We start from the raw sequence: 18,972 nt of genomic DNA, 5'->3' as shown, positions 1-18,972 counted from the left end.
GCTGTCCAGGGGGGACCTTTAAAGTATACCAGTGATCAGGCCAGATACCAGGCCAGTTAAATCAGCATCAGCATCTCTGGACGTGGGTTTGTCTTAACTTAAACATTGTCTAGATGATTCTTTTTATATGCCAGGAGGGTTGAGAACCACTGAGACTTTCTAGTCTGTTCTCTCTTTCCTCAAACAGACATGTACACATTGCTCTTCCCATAAGACCATAAGCTCCTTGTGAGTAAGAATGGTCACTTATACATCTTAATTTCCCCAAAAACAACTAGTGCAGTACCTCAAACATGGCAAGTGCTCAGTAATTATTTGTTGAATGGACTTGCTGCTTTCAGAAAATCAGGATCTACTAGGGACAATGCCTCTGTTCAAGGAAAGGAGTATCTAATTTTGGAGACTTCAAAGAGGTCAGTGTGGAGAATAATCAACACTGCAATAATGAAGAATAAGAGAATAAAGGAATTTAAACTATTTTTAGGCAACAGGTAAAGTTAAAAGTCCATGTTGTTGGATGTTCATTAGATTTGAGTTTGAGATTTGGAATGGGCGGGATATACTTAGAATTCTAAATTTTCCTATACAACCTTCATATAAAGGATAAAAGGATAAAGGATAAAACAGTTTGATGAAATACCTTGTCTGCTGTGAGAGTCTTCTAAAACTCACTTTTAAAAAGAAGAGTAATATAAATCTGTTGTGCAAATTTGAGAAATGGAGAAAGGCAAAATAAAGGGTTCTTATCATCTTGTTATGTAGGCATATTTATTCATTTTTGTTTATTTCCATTTTTAGTTGATATGCAAAAATATTGTGTTATGATGAAGTTGCAGAGTCAACTTTATATCCCATGCACATGTTTTCTTTTTAACCTTTTTGTGAGGCATTGTTGTAGAATGTATTCTTTTTCCAATAATTCACCACTCCCTATCCCTATACCCTTTGTAGTTCCTAACATTAGATCTGTAGTATATTTGCCTACCCCTTTGAAGAGGGCTTGGCCATGTGACTTTATTTGGCCAATAAAATGTTAGTAGTTGTGATACACTCAGAGGTTTTACACATTTCAGCATTAGGACTGCTCTCTTGGGCTTCTACTACTGCCATGCGAGGACTATGCCTCGGGCAGCTCACCAGTCACTGAGGAATGAGAGATGGGAAGCAGGCTTGAACGTGGCTCATGGCCTGGAGCCAACTTCAACTGATCCCAACTGGTTTGGCAAAAACTCAGCTGACCTGCAAATGCTTGAGAGATTAATGCTTATTATTGCATGACTGAGATTTCAAGGTTGTTTTGCAGCAGCAGCTGACTAGTGCATGCATTTTCCTGTGTTGTAGCATAGTCTTCAAAATTGCCATTTTTAATGGTACACAATAAACCAACAGATTATACAGAATTTCAATTTTTTAATTATCCTCCTATTAATTTAGGTCACTAGCAATTTTACACTATTAAAATTAAGCCAGTCATATACTCAGACCTACAACCTTATGTTTCTTTGGAATATTTATAAGTCACCAGGGATGAGATTATTGGATCTCAAAGGTGGTCTAGGTAAAAGATTCCCATTATTCATATTGGTTCTGATCGGCAGTGCATAGGAAAACCCCAGTCACTGTACCTGACAACATACAGACTTGTTGCCCTAAATAAGAGAACAAAATGCTGGCATCGTGTTCTGATGAGAAAACAGTCACTGGTATCTCAGAAGCAGGTGGCTATGCTGTGCTATCTGCACAGAGAGTAAAGCCAAGGCTCGTCACCCTGACACAGAAGCTAAGAGGGAGAGCTTAACTTGCAGGATTGCAGATGGGAACATAAAACGTAACCTTAACATAATATAGAAAAAGCAACAAACCCCAAAACCTTTGGTGACTTAAACTGGCTGGATGACCTCAGGCAAATTAATTCTCTCCTTTAATACTCAGCTTTCTTAGCTTAAAATAGAGATAAAAGTACTATCTATAAGATAAAATTGAGGATTGAAGTAAAACCTGGCATGTAGAATGCTTTCAATAAATTTGGTCACTAATTAGCTTTAATTTACAGTTGAGGAAGCTGTGGCCTAAAGGGAAATAAATACCTTGCCCAAGATCACAGACCTAGTTAAGTTCTGAACCCATGTCTCTCTGACTCCAATGTCTATTTCTGGGCCCTATGCTCTTCTGCCTGCCTGGGCATCAAAGTTAAAAGCATGGGTTTCCATGTTGATAGTAATATATTTGATCTGATATTGAGACTAGGATATTTGTGATATTAAGCAACATGGTTATTCTTAGCTTCTAAATTTTCTGTACAAAATCAACATAGTAACTAAAATGACTTACAAAACAAAAATGTTAGGGAGAAGTGTTTTCTACACTAAGAAATTTCAAAAACATACCTTTCATTTTTAGGTCTATATAGTAACATTAGAGAAAGAGTAAAAAACAGAACAAAAGTAAGCTCATCCCCATTCTAACCCCAGGATCACAGAGCTGTTTTCATTTTTGCTTACTCATTGCCAGTGTTAGTCCATCGGCAGATATATTTTAGCAGAGCTGTAATCATAGTGTACATTCCATTTTGTATCCTGTTCGGGTTGGTTGTTCTGGAGGCCCCTTCCCACTCCGCAGTTTCCCACACTGTACGCGAGACATTTTCCACGTTGCAGCCTGGAGAGGGGTCACTCTTGGCAGCAAAGCCTCTTGTGTTAGTTACAGGTGGTTTCTTGGCCCAGCCACCTGAACTTAACGCCTAGAGAGGAAGACGGTGATGGGCAAGTAAAAGATGCAAAGCTCTTCACTAACTCCATGAAATATGAAGAGGCAGTGGAGTGCAGACATCTCAGAGAACTCTGCAACAGAGCAGCACTATTAGGAAGGGAGCATTCCTCTTCCCTCATATCCCCACAGGCCACTGTGAGAAGCTGTGCTGGTGGCTGTGCCCTCCCCCGAAGAGTGGCAGTTGCCAGCCACACAACTCAGAGGTCTGTAAAACAAACCTCTGCTCATCCAAAAGTACCTAACCAGTGTTTTCAATTTTGCCTGGTAAGGATCACCTGGTGCGATTGTTAAAATTCCAGATTTCCTGGGCCCCTCTCAGTTGCAGGGCAAGTGCCTGAGACTGTAATATGGAGATCATTTGGGAAACCTTGTACTGAATGTTGAAAGGGGTGGGGCACATTGGGTTACAGAAAGAACGCCCACCCACTACTTAGAGTGCTCCCCAGGAATGGCCAGGGAGCTTCCCTTGGACTGAGCTTTGAGGCACCCATGTACTTGTGTGGATTGGGAGTCAGATGTGACAAGATTCAAATAAGGTCTCAAGCACCCAAATGTAATTTGGGCAGCTGAACTGATGTAAAATGGAAACAATGTTATATCCCTCAAATGGCTGTGGTAAGATTCAATGCTTTGTTTCATGTGTTTGGCACAAACTGTGATGATAACAGACAGTGGCTATGAAACCACTGCTACGTTCTTGGTGCCTGGTATATGGTCAAACACTCAGTGATTGGGAGAAGTTACTTTATCAACATTGGTACTTGATCTTTCTGAAATTTAGTTTCTTCCTAGGGATAACTGAGGTACTATGAAGTGCCTAGCACATGTTTGGCAACACTAAATGCTCTGTGAATGGCAGCTATTAAGATATCCCCTGGACCCTGATGGGTTTTTTTACAGGATGTTTTTCAAGTATGATTTCTTTTTTAAATGCTGTATCTCTGGGATAATTTGTGGTTATATTACTGGCCTGTAATCATATAATTACCTATTCTGTTTGCACATGTAGGCAACGTCATGAAGTGAAAGCACTGGCCATATAGGAACCAGATTTGGTACAAAGTGGATTTGTGTGGCAGTCTGTAAGACTAGTAATTTCTATGACAATCCACCATCAGTTATGAGCCAAGAGACTGTGACAATAGGAAATAGGAAATGAGCATCCAGTAGTTCCCGAATCTGGCTGACGATAGAATCACCTGGGGATCTGAAAAATAAAGATTCAGTTTGATTCCACATGTCTGGGAGGAGCCCTAGAATCTGCAAATTTAAAAATGTATGCTGTGAAGTTTCTGATGAGCAGCCAAGATCGGGAACTAATTATGGTTCAAGACAGCTCAAACTCAATTCCCTCTAGTGCACAACTCCTCTTCTCATAGTTAAAAATAATTTCTGAGTCAACGCTGCAGTGTTCTTGAAATCTGTAAGGATGGGAATGAAAGAGAGGGAGAGAGAAACTAAACAGGAACTCAAGGTAACTCTGACTTGTGTGGGCTGTGGAGGGAAGTTGTAGATCAAAGTGGTAAGCAGAAAAAAACTGAATCAGAACAATACCAAACAGCATTAGCAGCCAGATCAGTTACGGGAAATCCAGCAGAAGTTTCAAACCAGCTTCAACTACAATTGTCAGGATTATAGACGCTAAAAAACCCTGAGATGAGGGAAAGTACCTCAACATAATAAAGGCCATATATGACAAACCCACAGCCAACGCCATACTTAACAGGGAGACCCATAGACCAATGGAACAGAATAGAGGGCCCAGCGCCCTCTATTGAGCATATATGGTCAATTAATATATGATAAAGGAGCCATGGATATACAATGGGGAAATGACAGCCTCTTCAACAACTGGTGTTGCTACATGCAAGAGAATGAAACTGGATTATTGTCTAACCCATACACAAAAGTAAACTCAAAATAGATCAAAGACCTGAATGTAAGTCATGAAACCATAAAACCAAGAAAACATAGGCAAACATCTATTGAATACAAACATGAGCAACTTTTTCCTGAATGCATCTCCTCAGGCAAGGGAAACCAAATAAAAAATAAGCAAATAGGACTACATCAAGCTAAAAAGCTTCTGTACAGCAAAGGACACCATCAGAACAAAAAGCCATCCTACAATGTGGGAAAATATATTTGTAAATGACATATCCGACAAGGGGTTAACATCCAAAATATATAAAGAACTCCCACACCTCAACAACACCCAAAGAGCAAATAACCCTATTAAAAAATGGGCAGAGGATATGAACAGACACTTATCCAAAGAAGAAATTCAGACGGTCAACAGGCACATGAAAATCGCTAATTATCAGGGAAATGCAAACTAAAACCACAATGAGATATCACCTCACCCCAGTTAGGATGGCCAACTGACTAGGAAAGACTAGGAACCACAAATGCTAGCGAGGATGTGGAGAAAGGGGAACCCTCCTACACTGCTAGTGGGAATGTAAACTAGTTCAACCACTGTGGAAAGCAATATGGAGATTCCTCAAAAAACTAAAAATAGAAATACCATTTGACCTGGGAGCTCCACTCCTAGGAATTTACCCAAAGAAAACAACTTCTCAGATTCAAAAGGACATATACACCCCTATGTTTACTGCAGCAATATTTACAATAGCCAAGATACGGAAAAGCAACCTATAGTGTCCATCAGTAGATGAATGGATAAAGAAGAGGTGGTACATGTACACAATGGAATACTACTCAGCCATAAGAAAGAAATCCTACCATTTGCAATAACATGGATGGAGCTAGAAGGTATTATGCTCGGTGAAATAAGGCAGAGAAAGACAAGTGCCAAATGATTTCCCTCATTTGTGGAGTATAACAACAAAGCAAAACTGAAAGAACAGAACAGCAGCAGACTCACAGACTCCAAGAAGGAACTAGCGGTTACCAAAGGTGGGGGGAGTGGGGCCAAAGGGGAATCAGGGGTATTATGATTGGCACACGTGGTGTGGGGGGAATTGGGGAAGACAGTGTAACACAGAGAAGGCAAATAGTGACTCTGTGGGATCTTACTACACTGATCGGCAGTGACTGTAGTGGGGTGGGGGGAACACGATAATGGGTGAATGTAGTAACCACATTGTTTTTTCATGTGAAACCTTCATAAGAGTGTATATCAGTAATACTTTAATAAAATAAATAAATGAATAATTTTTTTTAAAAAGAATGTGGACTCAGGAGCCAGACTCCCTAGTCTCTCATTAATCATCTTTTCAACATTGGGCAGTTACTCAACCTTTCTGACCTTGATGTCCTCCTCCACAAAATGGGGGTAGGAATGCTGGGAGGAGTAAATGAGTTAAGGCATGTAAAGTGCTTAGAGCAGCCCCTGACACATGGTGGGTGTTCAGTGGGTGGTGTCATTGTCATTTTACTGCTGGGAACCTGTGACCACAGTTCTCCCACTACCTGTCTCTGTACACACTGCTGCAAAACCTTGGTAAGATTTGACAGATGTCATTGTCACGAGGCCTTCCCTTGGAAATGATTATGCTTATGCAGCCCTGCTCTGTGCTTTAGGTATATATCTACTGTGTGGCCCTCGAATGCCAAAAAGTACATGGCATGTACTGCCAGTTGGATAGTCCTCATGTTCAGGAAAACCGCAGGCTCAGAAGCACAATCACTTGGCAGGGGTACTTTATGAGGTCATCACCCAGACTCTTAGGCCATGCTTTTTGTTTATTTCACTTACTCATATACACATATATACATGTGTATATAATATGTATATCTTTTTCAGATTGTTTTCTAAATGAAAGCACAAAGTTTTAAAAATCTTGAACAGAAAGATTTTGAAACACTGCTCTGAGCCAGCAGAAGTGGGACTGTAGCAGTTTGTTTCATTTCTATGTTGCAAATTTTTAAACTTTCTTCCCTCCCTCCCTTCTTTATACCTTTCCTTCAAAATCTTACCTCTAGCACTAGTTTCCACTTGATTTACGTGTCCTATTCTCATTAGGTCCTGAAGTCCCCTCCTGATTCTGGTAAAGCTCTGTTAACATGACTTCACCTTGACCTTGGTTTTGAATTGCTGAAAACTCTAATTTATCACACAAGCTTCTTACTGTTTGGTGGCATTTCTTTAGGCATTAAGTGACCCACTTATTCTAACAACTAGTCTACTCTGTCATTAAAACCTTTCTATAGATTAGGATTCATTTATAATTGATAACCATTTTGGTTACGCTGTTGCCATAATTTTGCTCCTTTGCTTACATTCTTACATTTGCATATGCGGAGGCTAGGCAGTCTTATCAATGATAATAAAAACAACTGCAGTAGCAAGTTGAGGTTAATGTTTATGGGGAACTTACTTTGTGCTAAACACTCAACTAAGCATTTTACCTATATTATCTCATGTAGTCTTTGTCAAGGTCGTAAGAGGTGGGTGTTGTCACCATGCCTATTGCACAGATAAGGGAAGTCCATGAGCTTTGGGAACTGTTGTGGGGCCACAGCAGTGTGCTCACCAAGGCCAGGTGGACTCTGGAGCCCTGCTCTTAAATCCTCACTACACAGCCTCCTGGAGTCCACGAGGAGATGGGACCTCACAGAGGACATTTGTCAAAAACCTGCCTCCCTCGTTCATTACAGAAGGCGACCCCATTGTGTCTCACTGGTTTGGACACATACAATTATTGGCACAAGTCTCTCCCTTCTCTGTCTTAGGAAGCTTCCCCTTTGTTGTCAGAGCTCACTGTGGCTGACTCCATGTACCTTTCTGTGGAGGGAGTGAGGCCTGAGAGTAAGAACCAGCACCCACTTGCCACCCCCATAGTGATTCCACAAACACACACTTTTCTCCAATTGTTTATTGAGATATACTTCAAATGCCATAAAAGTCACCATTTTAAGTATACATTTCAGTGGTTTTTAGTATATTTACAAGGTTGTGCAACATCACTACTACATGATTCAAGCACACTTTCATCACCCTGTGAGGAAGTCCCTTATCCATTAGCTATGGATTTTCCTATTCCGGACATTTAGTATAATTGGAATCATGCAATATGTGACCTTTTGTGACCAACTTCTTTCATTTAGTGTGTTTTCAAGGTTCATCCATGTGATGGCATATGCCATGGCCAATAATGTTCCATTGTATAGATAATACCACAATTTATTTATCTGTTAACAGGCATTTGTTTTTCTCTCATTCTTTGGCTATTATGAATAATGTGGCTATGAACATTCAGCTACAGGCTTTTGTGTGGACATGTTTTCAATTCTCTTGGGTACACACATACATACACGAGTCACATGGTAACTCTGTGTTTAACTTTTTGAGGAACTACCAAACTGTTTTCCACAGGGGCTGCACCATTTTACATTTCCACCAGCCATGTATAAGCATTCCAGTTTCTCCACATCTTTGTCAACACTTGCTAGTCTTTTTTTTTTAAATTACAGTCATCCTACTCGGTGTAAAGTAGTATCTCCCTATGGTTTTGTATTTCACTACTATCTAATGATGTCGAGCATCTTTTCATGTACTAATTGGTCATTTCTATATCTTTGGAGAAATGGCTCCAAATCCTTTGCCCATTTTTAGATTGGGTTACTTGTCTTTTTTAATTACTGAGTTGTAAGAGCTCTATGTATCCTGGATACTAGAACCTTATCAGGTATATGCTAAGGTTTGCAAATATTTTTCCTATTAGAATAGGAAATGGACTGTCTTTTCACTTTCTTGATAGTAGCCCTTTGAAGCACAAAAGTTTTTTATTTTAATGAAGTCCACCTTGTCTATTTTTTATTGGTTGCTTAGGCATTAGATGTCATATCTAAGAAACCATTGTCTGAGCCAAAGACATGAGCATTTGCACCTGTTCCCAAGAGTTTTAGCTTTAGCTCTTTCCTGTAGGTCTTTGATACATATTGAGTTAACTTTTTTTATATGGTGTGAGGTAGGGATTCAACTTCATTGTTTTGCATGGGACTATTCACTTATTCCTACACCATTTGTTGAAAAGACTGATTTTTCTCCATTGAAATGTCTTGGTGCCCATGTTGAAAATCAGTTGCCCATAAATGTAGGGATTGGTAATCTAATTCTTCACTAGCATGTCTGGAAATATTGTTCCCAATTGTGATGGTGTATGTAAGAGCAGAGCTCAGCCGGAAGACAATCAGGGAAAAACATGAAACTTAAAATCTTCATTTCTGTAGGCCCACGTTCAGAGGAGTTTGATGTGTCTTATGGACCAAGACTAAGCCATCAGGCTCCAGACAGCTTTATTGCCACCCAAACCTGCATTTGTCTGTGACGTACTTCACTGGGTTCATAAGCAGGGGTGAGAGAGCAAATAGGCTCACTTTAGAAGCAGAACTTGGATTCTCAGAAGGCTCAGGAGAGGGAGGAGCAGCCACTAGCCAGTATACATACAAGAAGGGCCAGAAGTATGTTTTCAGCCATGTGTGTATGTACCACCGGCCTTCTCTGGCCAGGAGGTACCACTGAGGGGCCATAAGAAACAGTCCCATCAGGAGGAGTGAGGAGGTACACACCCCGTAAATGCTTGTATACACACTCATACACCTTGTAAACCGTACCACAGGGCTCTTCTCTTCCCAGGAACCCAGAAAATCATTTTTCAAAAAGTATATACCTCTGAAGTGAATTATCTGTGGGCAGTAGGAACCTTTGAGGTACAGAAAAAGATGTGTTAGGCTGTAGTGGGTCTGTGGGTTTGGAAGGTGACACACGCTCCTTGAACAGAGTCTAGCCTGGCTGCTCTGTGCCCTCTTCTCAGTTCAACCTTGCCCTGTGCTCTCAGTCCCTTTTAAAATACCACCTCTGTGCAAATCCCACTTGAGTTCAGTTCATGATGGACTCTTTCCCCCATACCATTGCAATAGTATAACACTGATTGAAATTTGTCATTACAGCATAAAATAGTCTCTGATTTGTTTGTTTTTGACAAGGGAAGGTGTCTTTTATTAGCCTTTTACTTACTTTAGTTATTATCTTTCAGGATAACTCCTGAAAAAAGTTTATTTTTCACAAACTTAAAGTGTTTCTCCAGTCACCTCGGGGATAAGTGCATGTCACCAGCATCCAGCACCTCATCTCTTTTCCAGCTAGAATGACACCTTTCAGGTTTCTGACTTTTACCAAGACTGGAACACCCATTAAGCCTACAAAAAAAAAGGATGCTATGATCCCTGCGAGTACAGGCGGGGCTTCTCACCGTGTCTGCAATATGGAGGATGCTGAGTGGCACTGGTTGGCTCTTGACACCAATCTCTACCGCCTTCTCTGCAGGTGCTGGAAGCCCAGGAACATTTCACAGATTCCCTTGACAGCAGGGTTCCACCAATAAAATTTACTTGTGTGAAATCCGAAGGGTACAAAGGAGGTGGAAGCCATTCTTTCCTCCTCTGTGGCGGCAGATGTACAGGCTGCATGTTGGCCTCCAAAGGACCCTGTGAGAGGGGCCAGAAGTGGGCGATACTCTGTGGGCCAGAGGTCAGGAGGTTGTAAAGAACTGGTACTTGATGAACCAGGGGAGAGAGAGCCCCAGAAGAAACTTCCTTGACTTAATAATCTACACTCCTCGAGGATGATATGTTTCCCAGTTTCCAGGAACTGATGATATTGGTGAAATGAGGGAGGGACACGTCATTTGTCCTTCTTTGCCCGCATTACCTCTGCAGAAGGAGTGGCTGCAGTGAGGGATTCTGGCCGCAGCCCTGCTGTTCATGCCTATGGCACCTGTTATTTGCACGTAAGTATTTAAGAATTTATACTTTAATTCCTTACCAGACGGCCAGGATTGGTTATGAGCTTACACATTTCAAGGAGAGAGAATTACACATTTTATTGTAGGTGGCCCGGGGTAGGCTGGGGCTTCCTCTGTGCCGGTATCTTGCGCTTCGCTCCCTTCCCTTTGTCACCCAACCCTGAAGTCACATTCCTCTCTATTACGACTTCCCTGAGCTCCCTGGGACAAGAAGAATAATGCCAAATCTTTTACTCTTAAAAGGAATAGTAAAACTTTTTGTTATTACCTCATTTTAGGTAAGAATTTTAAATTGTCCCTAATCTTTTACCTTCCATCCCTCTCAAGTAGCTTCTGCGTCAGGTTTTTCTCACGTGAGGGACTGACGGTTCTGTACATATTCCTGAGCCAAAGCCGCCTTCTCCAGGAAAAGGCCTTCTAAAAAAAATAGAAAGGAGGCATTAATTCCATTCATCCCCTGCTTTCTCCAGCACAGTACTTGATCCTCCTCAAATTTACCTGATTCTTACGCTCTTCTGAGGGTTTATCAGGAAGTGGAAAGAAGCCCCTTAGAGGAAAACACACACACAGATAATAATTAGTGATTCATGCTATTTTTCATGTCTCTCACAATGTGTATCTCTGACTTATTAGGACCAAATGGGTACCTCAGTCCATCATCACAAGCAAAATCACTACAGACCTGGGATCCTGAAAATCATTCCATGCATGCTGAGCTTCAGAACTTCTCCGTATCTGTCCCTTATAGCCCCACAGTGTCCCTGGGGAGACCTTTGTATGTGGCTTGGCATGGAGTGTAGGCAGGATTTCAGCCCCACACACCTTCTTGGCCACTGGCCAAGTGCCCTTGTGCAGTAAGCGAACGGCTCAAGCACACCAGGCAGAAGCGTTTCACTCTCTCCAGAGGCATTTTACACCAGTATCCTTTGGACTCAGTCTCACATGTGTCACTTGCTGGTGGGTGGGGGAGAAGGTGCTTCCGTTTCCCTACTGCTTTCTCCTACAGGTTGAATCACACCAACTTATTGCTGAGTCCAACTAACTCACTAACTTTCACGTGTCAGACTCTCACTGCCAAGTGAATGGGTTGTGAAATCAGCTTAAAGGTCATGACCAGCACTGAAACACAAAATATTCTTTTGAGTACAAATGGAATAGAAAAAAATCAGAGTGCATAATAAGTTTGTTTTAGAAACTACTTATGCCTGTATGGTACGTGTAGTGGGTCATGTCATAAAATGGAGCTCACAGCCCAAGCACAATGACCAGTGGAGAAGTCCCCAGTGGGAAGGAACCGTCTTCTTTCTGCAACTCGCTCTCAGAATGACCATGGGGCAAGATCATTTCCTTTTCTCCTTCTCCATTTGTTTATTGTAAGAAGTAGAGATAAACTCCTGAACAAGGTTTCTCCCAGTTAAAATTCTGTGAGGTTTGGTTAAAGGCAACAGACACTGGGGACCCGAAAGCCAGTAGGATGCGAAGGGATGATTGACAGGAAGGGCTCATATATTCGACCTTCCATCAGCTTTGAAGGAGACTAGCATCCAGGACCACGTGGCCTTCTCTGCCCTTTCCCCAGAGCCTCTGAGCAGTCCTCTGGCAAGGCCGCATGTCCACCCCCAGCAGGAAGAGGTACAACCATAACCTTTCCCCCTCCAGTCGCTTTCCTTCCAGGCCTCGTGACAGCAGATGCGTCTGTGCCAGTCGCATTCTAACTCAGCTTTGGCTGGGGAGCTGCTTCTGAGAGGCAGTAGGGTAAGTACTCTTCCTGCCTTTGATGGTTTCCTCACCGTGAAATGACGTGATTGAAACAGATGAGTTCTAAGCTTTCCTCTAGTTCTAAAATTCTACTTTGACACAGCCAGATCAATATTTACCCTGAGCGTTCTTCTTCATCCAGCGCTGCTCTTCTACGGGAGCACATCTGTTTTGAAAGAAAACATGATATGATTATCTATCATGATGACCACTATTTCCAAATCTTTATTCATCTTTTTATTTTAAATCTCATCTACCAGTGGGATGATAACGGTTTTGGGGACAGGAATTCTGTTCTATTTAACTGTCCTTGGAGTCCTCCACAGTACCTAACTTGAGATCGTGCAGGTAGCTTGCAATATATTTCACTGATTGTTTTAGATAACATTCAACAGATAATCCCTAATAAAAACTCTTGGAACTAGGAACAGAAATTATCCGCAAGGATCCTAAACAGCATCACTGTTTTAAATTCAAGAACAAGAGTGGAAAAAAGAAAAGAACAAGAGTAGGGTGCCTATTACTACTGCGACTATTCATTATTGTTGAGGAGGTCCTAATCAATGTGATAGGAAAAGTGAAGTATTGTAAAGGAAGAGACAAACATATTTGCATTTGAAGCGATGAATTACCTAAAAAGCCCAAGAGGATCAACTAAAATTTTACTGGAAATAATATGAGAATTCACTAAGATACAAAATCAAGAGATCAATATACAAACCTCAAAAGCATCCCTATATACCATGGATAACTAATTTTAAAATGGAAGAAAACCCCATTTACATCAGCAAAAATGCATAAAGTACCTCAGGGTAAACTTAACAAAAAACGTCTAAGACCTATGTGATGAAAACATTAAAACTCTTCTGGAGGACTTTAAGAAGACATGAATACATGACCCGAGATACCACATTCCTAAATTGTTGTAAAGATATAAGTTCTCCTCAAATTTACCTACTAATATAAAGCAATCTTATTCAAATCCCATGATAATTTTTAAATTAAAATCTAGCCAGCTAGTATTTTTCTGGAAAATATTAGAAAATATGAAGGAAAAGCTATGAAATGTATGAAGAAGATCAAAGGGCAGGAGCTCACTCTATCAGATGTCAAAATAAGTTATTAAGCACCTGGAATTAAATAGTGTGTTACTAGTACAAGAAAAGTAACTGGATCAACAGAACAGAGTCCAGATACAGACAGTATTTTTGATCAGTGAAGAAGAAATGAAGCATTCAATACAGGATTTTAAAACAATTGGATCTTCATGTGGGAGAAAAAGTTAAATTCTCTGCCTCAACCTCACTGAACAGCAAATAAAACAAATTCTAGATGGAGTAAAAAATGCAACAACACATGTTAACCAGAAGAAAATATCAGACACTGTTTTTATACCGTCAGGTGGCAGAGGCCTTCCTGCAAACCTGCGCCAACCGGGCCCTGCGGAGGGACTGGCGGTGGGGCCGGCATGCCTCCTGCTCTTGCCATTGTCCTTCTCTCCCCTGGATCATTTGTCTTTTCCCCTAGATTTAGAAAACTTTTACATTAAATATACTAATCGTTTCAGTGGCTTTCACTGAACTTCAATGTTTCAAATATTTCTCAGGGTTTTTATCTTCAAGGAGGAAAAACAACAGTGGGCGAAGGAGCACAGACGTTGCAGTTCAGCACCACTGGGTTCTACCTTTGTTTGGAGCCTTAAGTTGATCTCCTTTGTGAAAGAGAGACGGTGATACCATCCTCCCAGGAGTGTGGAAATTAAATCAGAAAATGTATGGCAGACGTAGTCTGAAGTTTGGCATAAATCAGTACTGTTTACGAATGGTGTCGCAGGCAAGGTGATCAAATCTATCAAAGACATCTGCTTGTCATCTCAGGCTTAGAAGGCTCTTCCCCACCACAAGATATAAAAATATTGCTATGGCTTCTATTTTTTTTCTAATACTTTCATGGATCATGGATTCTTCTTTTCTTTTTGTTGAAATATGTTTATTTAAGGTGATAAATAGAGATCTGCTGTTATTTCTCCCTCCTCCCCATATAGTTAGGGAGCTGTTCTATTACCATTTATTTAAATTCTTCCACCGATGAGAATATGAAAAGGTGACATTTCAAAAGTCCTAGGAACACATGGGTCAGTCTATTGCTGGACTCCGTAGGCTACTTCAGATCATTGTTAGGTGGCATTGTTCCTTACTGTGGAACTGACATTGCCTGCTCTTTCCCCCTTGAACACCATTACTGTCTACCACAGGAAAAACATTGCATGGTCTCTGTCCTCAAAAAGCTTATCATCTAAGTGAGGAGAAGAAACAATGAAACCATATATATACTGACATATATATAAATGCAAGGTTAAACTACATGGACATTAAAAGCACTATGGAAGCTTATATGAATTCCAAAACAGCAAAAGGACTTCTGCCAACTGGGGTACAGTGGTCACTGCCTGGGCAACGGCAAATGACTCCCTTCCCAGAGGCCTTGGCAAGCTGACCCCATGCTAGTTACCACTCTCCTAGGCTCAGAGACTCTCCAAGAGAGAACTCACTCAGTGCAATCTCAACTGATTAGTATCACAGGATTGATAAAGAGTCAGAATGCCAGAGTATGACTTGACAGTGAGAAATATATCTGTTCCACACACAGACTAGCTGTGTCTACACAACCAGGGAGAGGCCTCTGTGGCACACTAAAGCAACCTGACCAAGCGACCTGCAGATACAAGTTTCTCTTTAGCAGTTCATCCATCCAGTCAGGTTTTACTCAAGACAGATAGGCCAGGACGCCATTTGGTCCTTAAATATCTCTACTCTGAAGTTTTGACCTCAAGGCTGTGGTCTTGTTTGCTTTCTATTGCCCTAGACTGAATGATTATATTATTGTACAAAAGGCAGAAGTGCACTTTCAAATATTTAGTTCACATAATGTTTCCATGTTTATGAAAAAATATTTCAACATTTGTGTTCTGATCAGTAAAGAAAATAAATTGTTATAACCCTATAAAAATAACTATCTCTGCTCTGCTCCACCGTGTGTTGACCTTGGTGTTTCTCTCTTGAGGAGCTGCCGTTTAAAAAATTGCTTATCATATTAACATTGCAGGGGAGAGGAATGCCTCACCATGGCCTCTAAGAAATGTTAACAAGTCTCACAGAAGGACTAGGACCAGGAGGACTGGAGTATTTAGGCAAGGGTTCATGAAGAAACATGAACTTGAGTTGGCTTTCAGAGACTCAAGGGACTTCTACAAGGCGAAACAAGGGAATTTTAAATGGGCAAAGGAACAGACAAAAGTAGGAACGGGCATGTGACTGGGCATCCTGGGGAGCTTCTCTGGCTGAAAAGAAGGCTGCCGCGACAGTAGAAAAGGTACATATAGGAAATGAGGTTGGGTTCGTCAGGTACAGTCAGGATTACCGGCTAATTAAGTCACTCTGTTGTTGTCAGCCCTGCCTGTTGGGAAAAGTAACAAACCATTCCGTTATTGCACAAAAGGCAGGCAGGCAAGCCAGCTCCAGAAGGACCGTCAATACCAAGTGCTTTAGAAACCCAGACACGGGCTTTTGGCTGCAGTAATCAGACTTTACCTATCTCCACAATGCCTTACGTGATGGGGAAGAAAGTTGCTAAGTAAATCTAATGAATCAACAAGATCACACTTTTATCTTTTAGCCGTGTCCTTTCTTCCAGGGTGACTGATCGCTCATGAGGGTGGAGATTACACATCCCTCATTATTCCAGTCAACAAGGAAAGAAATCAGTGGTAGAAAGGGAATGACTGGTGTCAAATCGACTTAGTTTTGAGTTGAAGATATTTTACCATCATGTCAACTCTGGCCTTCTTAAACCTCTCAAAACAGTCTAATGGCTCATTATCTGGTGTCAGTTCCACAGAGATCGACGGTGAGGGGGGTTCCTTTAAAAGTATCTGGCATATACTTTGCAGGAAGAGAATAAAGTATATGTCGGTCCTGGTTACTAAAAAGGAATATCAAGTAGTAAGAGGTGAGAGAGAGGCTTTGATTTTCAGTTTGTGGACTCTGAATCTAAAGACAGACTATCCTCTGGAAGCCTGAATTAATTGTCCTTACCTTAGTGAGACAGAAAGCTATAATCAACACCAGCACTGCTCCTGTCACTGACAATGCCAAGATGACTTCGATTCGATACCCATGCACCAGAACTTTCGGGACCTGAATAAATAATGGAAAAAGACTTTTCAAAAACAAAGAGGTGGAAAGGATAAAAGCTCTTATAACATCTCATTATTTCATTCAAGCAGCGTAAATGTTTTTCAAGAACATACCAAATCTAATGCTAATGATAAATCAGCATTTTCTTGGTTTCCCTTGGGTGTTAGGTCCCGTGCTCGCCTACCCCAGCAGTTGTGGCATCATTCTCTACATGAGCACAGTGGGAGATCCCTGTCTTCCCCAAAGGCCCAGGCCAAGACAAGACACCGACTAGGGGCCGCGGACTTCCTGCCGGGGTGCTTCAATGCCATGTCCCAAACTGACCAACAGGCTGGGGGCCATGTTTTGGGAGTTATCCTCACCTCATGGATCTCCTGCTCTTCCTGTTCACTCTGGGCTTCTGGACTCTCATTGATGTAGTTTTCTGTTCTCCACTGGTCTGTATCCCAGTCTGCCCTGGGCTCCTTTGCTTCTTGCTGCTCGCTGAGAAGCTTCATCAGGAGGCCGGTTTGGAAGATGAGCTTGGCACAGGCTGGTTTCAGGTGGGTCTCCGAGCAGCCCATTTTCAAAGTCCAGCAAACACGAGAAATGAGCCTTCTCACATCACTGTCGGTGATGAGGGACCGCAGCTGCTCGTTTAGCTGAGCTTCGGGGTGGTCACCTGGAGATGAGCTCCCTGGGAAAGGGAAGGCTGTGGATGTGGAGGGTAAGTCAGCGCCCACATTGTCGTGTTCCTGTTGTGCTTCCGCGGTCAGTTTGAGAGTTGGATCCAAAAGAGAAAATAAATCTGGAAAATGATTTTTCTGAAAAGTCAGTTCTGACGATGAAAAAGCCTCTTGTGAAGGGGAGTTTATAAGGCTCATTGCAGTGAATGGAGGCTTGTTCACAACCATCGGGCTATTCTGTGAGCCTTTACTGCTGAACTGTCTACTCATTTTGGCCTTGAGGATTTTGTGGCCCGCCTGCCGCAAAGATTCAGGAAAGAGGTACTTTTCTCTTAAGTGTGAGGTTGGTTCAGAAGCCTTCATATTTCTCATTCCAGCACTTGCAGCTTCTAAAACAAAAATACTGTCAGCTAGGTCTTTCGATTTTGGTTTAATCTCAGGTAGAGATTTTGGAGTATTGGAAGCAGGAGGCCTGCCCATCAAGTACTGGACAGAAGGGACGGCTGCCTCCTGTTCCCCTCGGAATGAAGACTCTGTGCTGAAGTAGCTTCCTGCGGTCTCCCTGGGGGCTGCTCCACGTGAGGCTGCTCCGGCGCCCTTGGGGATGCCGTCGTGAGCCCTTTTTTCTCGGCCGTGCTCTCCGCAAGGAGCTGGGCCCTCTGCTTCCCGTTGATGCCTGCCTTCCTCATTTGTCTGCGTCGCCTCTCCCGAATGCCCTTTGGGCCCTTGATGACCACCTTCAAAGGCCCCGGCCTCCTCCCTACTCTCTGAATCTCTGGTGGGCTGTTTTCTTGTAATAGGGCAGTTTCCAATGTTTTGGTGGAGATTTGGGGGTTAAATCTGGGACTCAGAAGTTTGGAACATAGAGGCATGGCATCTATGATATCTTCCAGAACAGAGATTATTTTCTGTTTATTTTTGTCAGCTGAAATGCTGGATATAGGTGGAAGAGAAGTGTTCTCTGCGTTGTTTCGCAAATGCCCCACAGGCTCATCTCCTCCTTGTAAGTTTGAAAGAAGTTTGTAAGTTTTAATGAATTGTAATAATGCTGATTCTGCACCTTCCATCTGTCCAGAGAAATAAGATGATATGTAGCTAAGTGCACTTTCCTTGCTAAAGTCTTCTTGCTCACTTTTGAAGGCTGACAAACTGATGGCATTTTTGTCTGCGGCGGCCTTCTCTGGCTCGATAGTCAGCTCAGGGCTGCTACTCTTCTTCCGGGATTGTAATGCCTTCATGAACGACCCTTCTGGGTCCCCTATAGATGTTCCGTCATCTGTCAGAAAGAAGAGATTGCTGTTCATCTTACTACGCTGATGGACAGTGACTGCAATGGGGTTGGGGGTGGGCAGAGGGAACTTGATAGTATGGGTGAATGTCAGAACCACAATGTTGCTCATGTGAAACCTTCATAAGATTGTATATCAATGATACCTCAGTTTAAAAAAAAGGAGAGACTGCTTTTGATAATGAAAGACTGATGAGACAGCTTTTTGTCAGTCCACAGCCATATATCTCACTCAAACAGATCAGGAATCACAAACATTTGAGGTTCGATTTGGAGAAAAATAAATACAAACTTAAACCTATGGTCGGCAACAACAAAACGAGAGGAATATGTCTTTTGAAAGAGCCATTTCCTGCTAGGAACACTCCATAGTGCAAAATACAGTACTACGTGCAGGATTATTCCATTGGTCCCCAACGGCCAATTGTCCTGTGCTCAAGAAAAGCCAACGCTGGAAGACAAATACTCGCCCTCAGCTAGATTCTCTGCAGATCTAACAGTGACTCCTCACATTCACATACCCC

The 18,972-nt window shown here is 42.0% G+C and overlaps 1 protein-coding gene across 1 annotated transcript in view; it reads right to left on the bottom strand.

Annotated features, from left to right (window-relative positions):
* LOC130683528 (leucine-rich repeat-containing protein 37A3-like) overlaps positions 1 to 18,972 on the bottom strand; it is a 148,525-nt gene that overhangs the window by 108,851 nt on the left and 20,702 nt on the right. The window contains 5 exon segments of the mRNA XM_057501240.1: positions 11,040 to 11,088; positions 12,419 to 12,465; positions 16,394 to 16,495; positions 16,858 to 17,729; positions 17,732 to 18,436. Of these exon segments, the coding sequence (XP_057357223.1) occupies positions 11,040 to 11,088; positions 12,419 to 12,465; positions 16,394 to 16,495; positions 16,858 to 17,729; positions 17,732 to 18,436 (1,775 nt within the window).

This window comes from Manis pentadactyla, chromosome 4, assembly GCF_030020395.1.
Source record: "Manis pentadactyla isolate mManPen7 chromosome 4, mManPen7.hap1, whole genome shotgun sequence".
NCBI lineage: Eukaryota > Metazoa > Chordata > Mammalia > Pholidota > Manidae > Manis > Manis pentadactyla.
The sequence above is the reverse complement of the archived record's forward strand: the minus strand, read 5'-3'. Positions and strand labels throughout refer to the sequence as shown.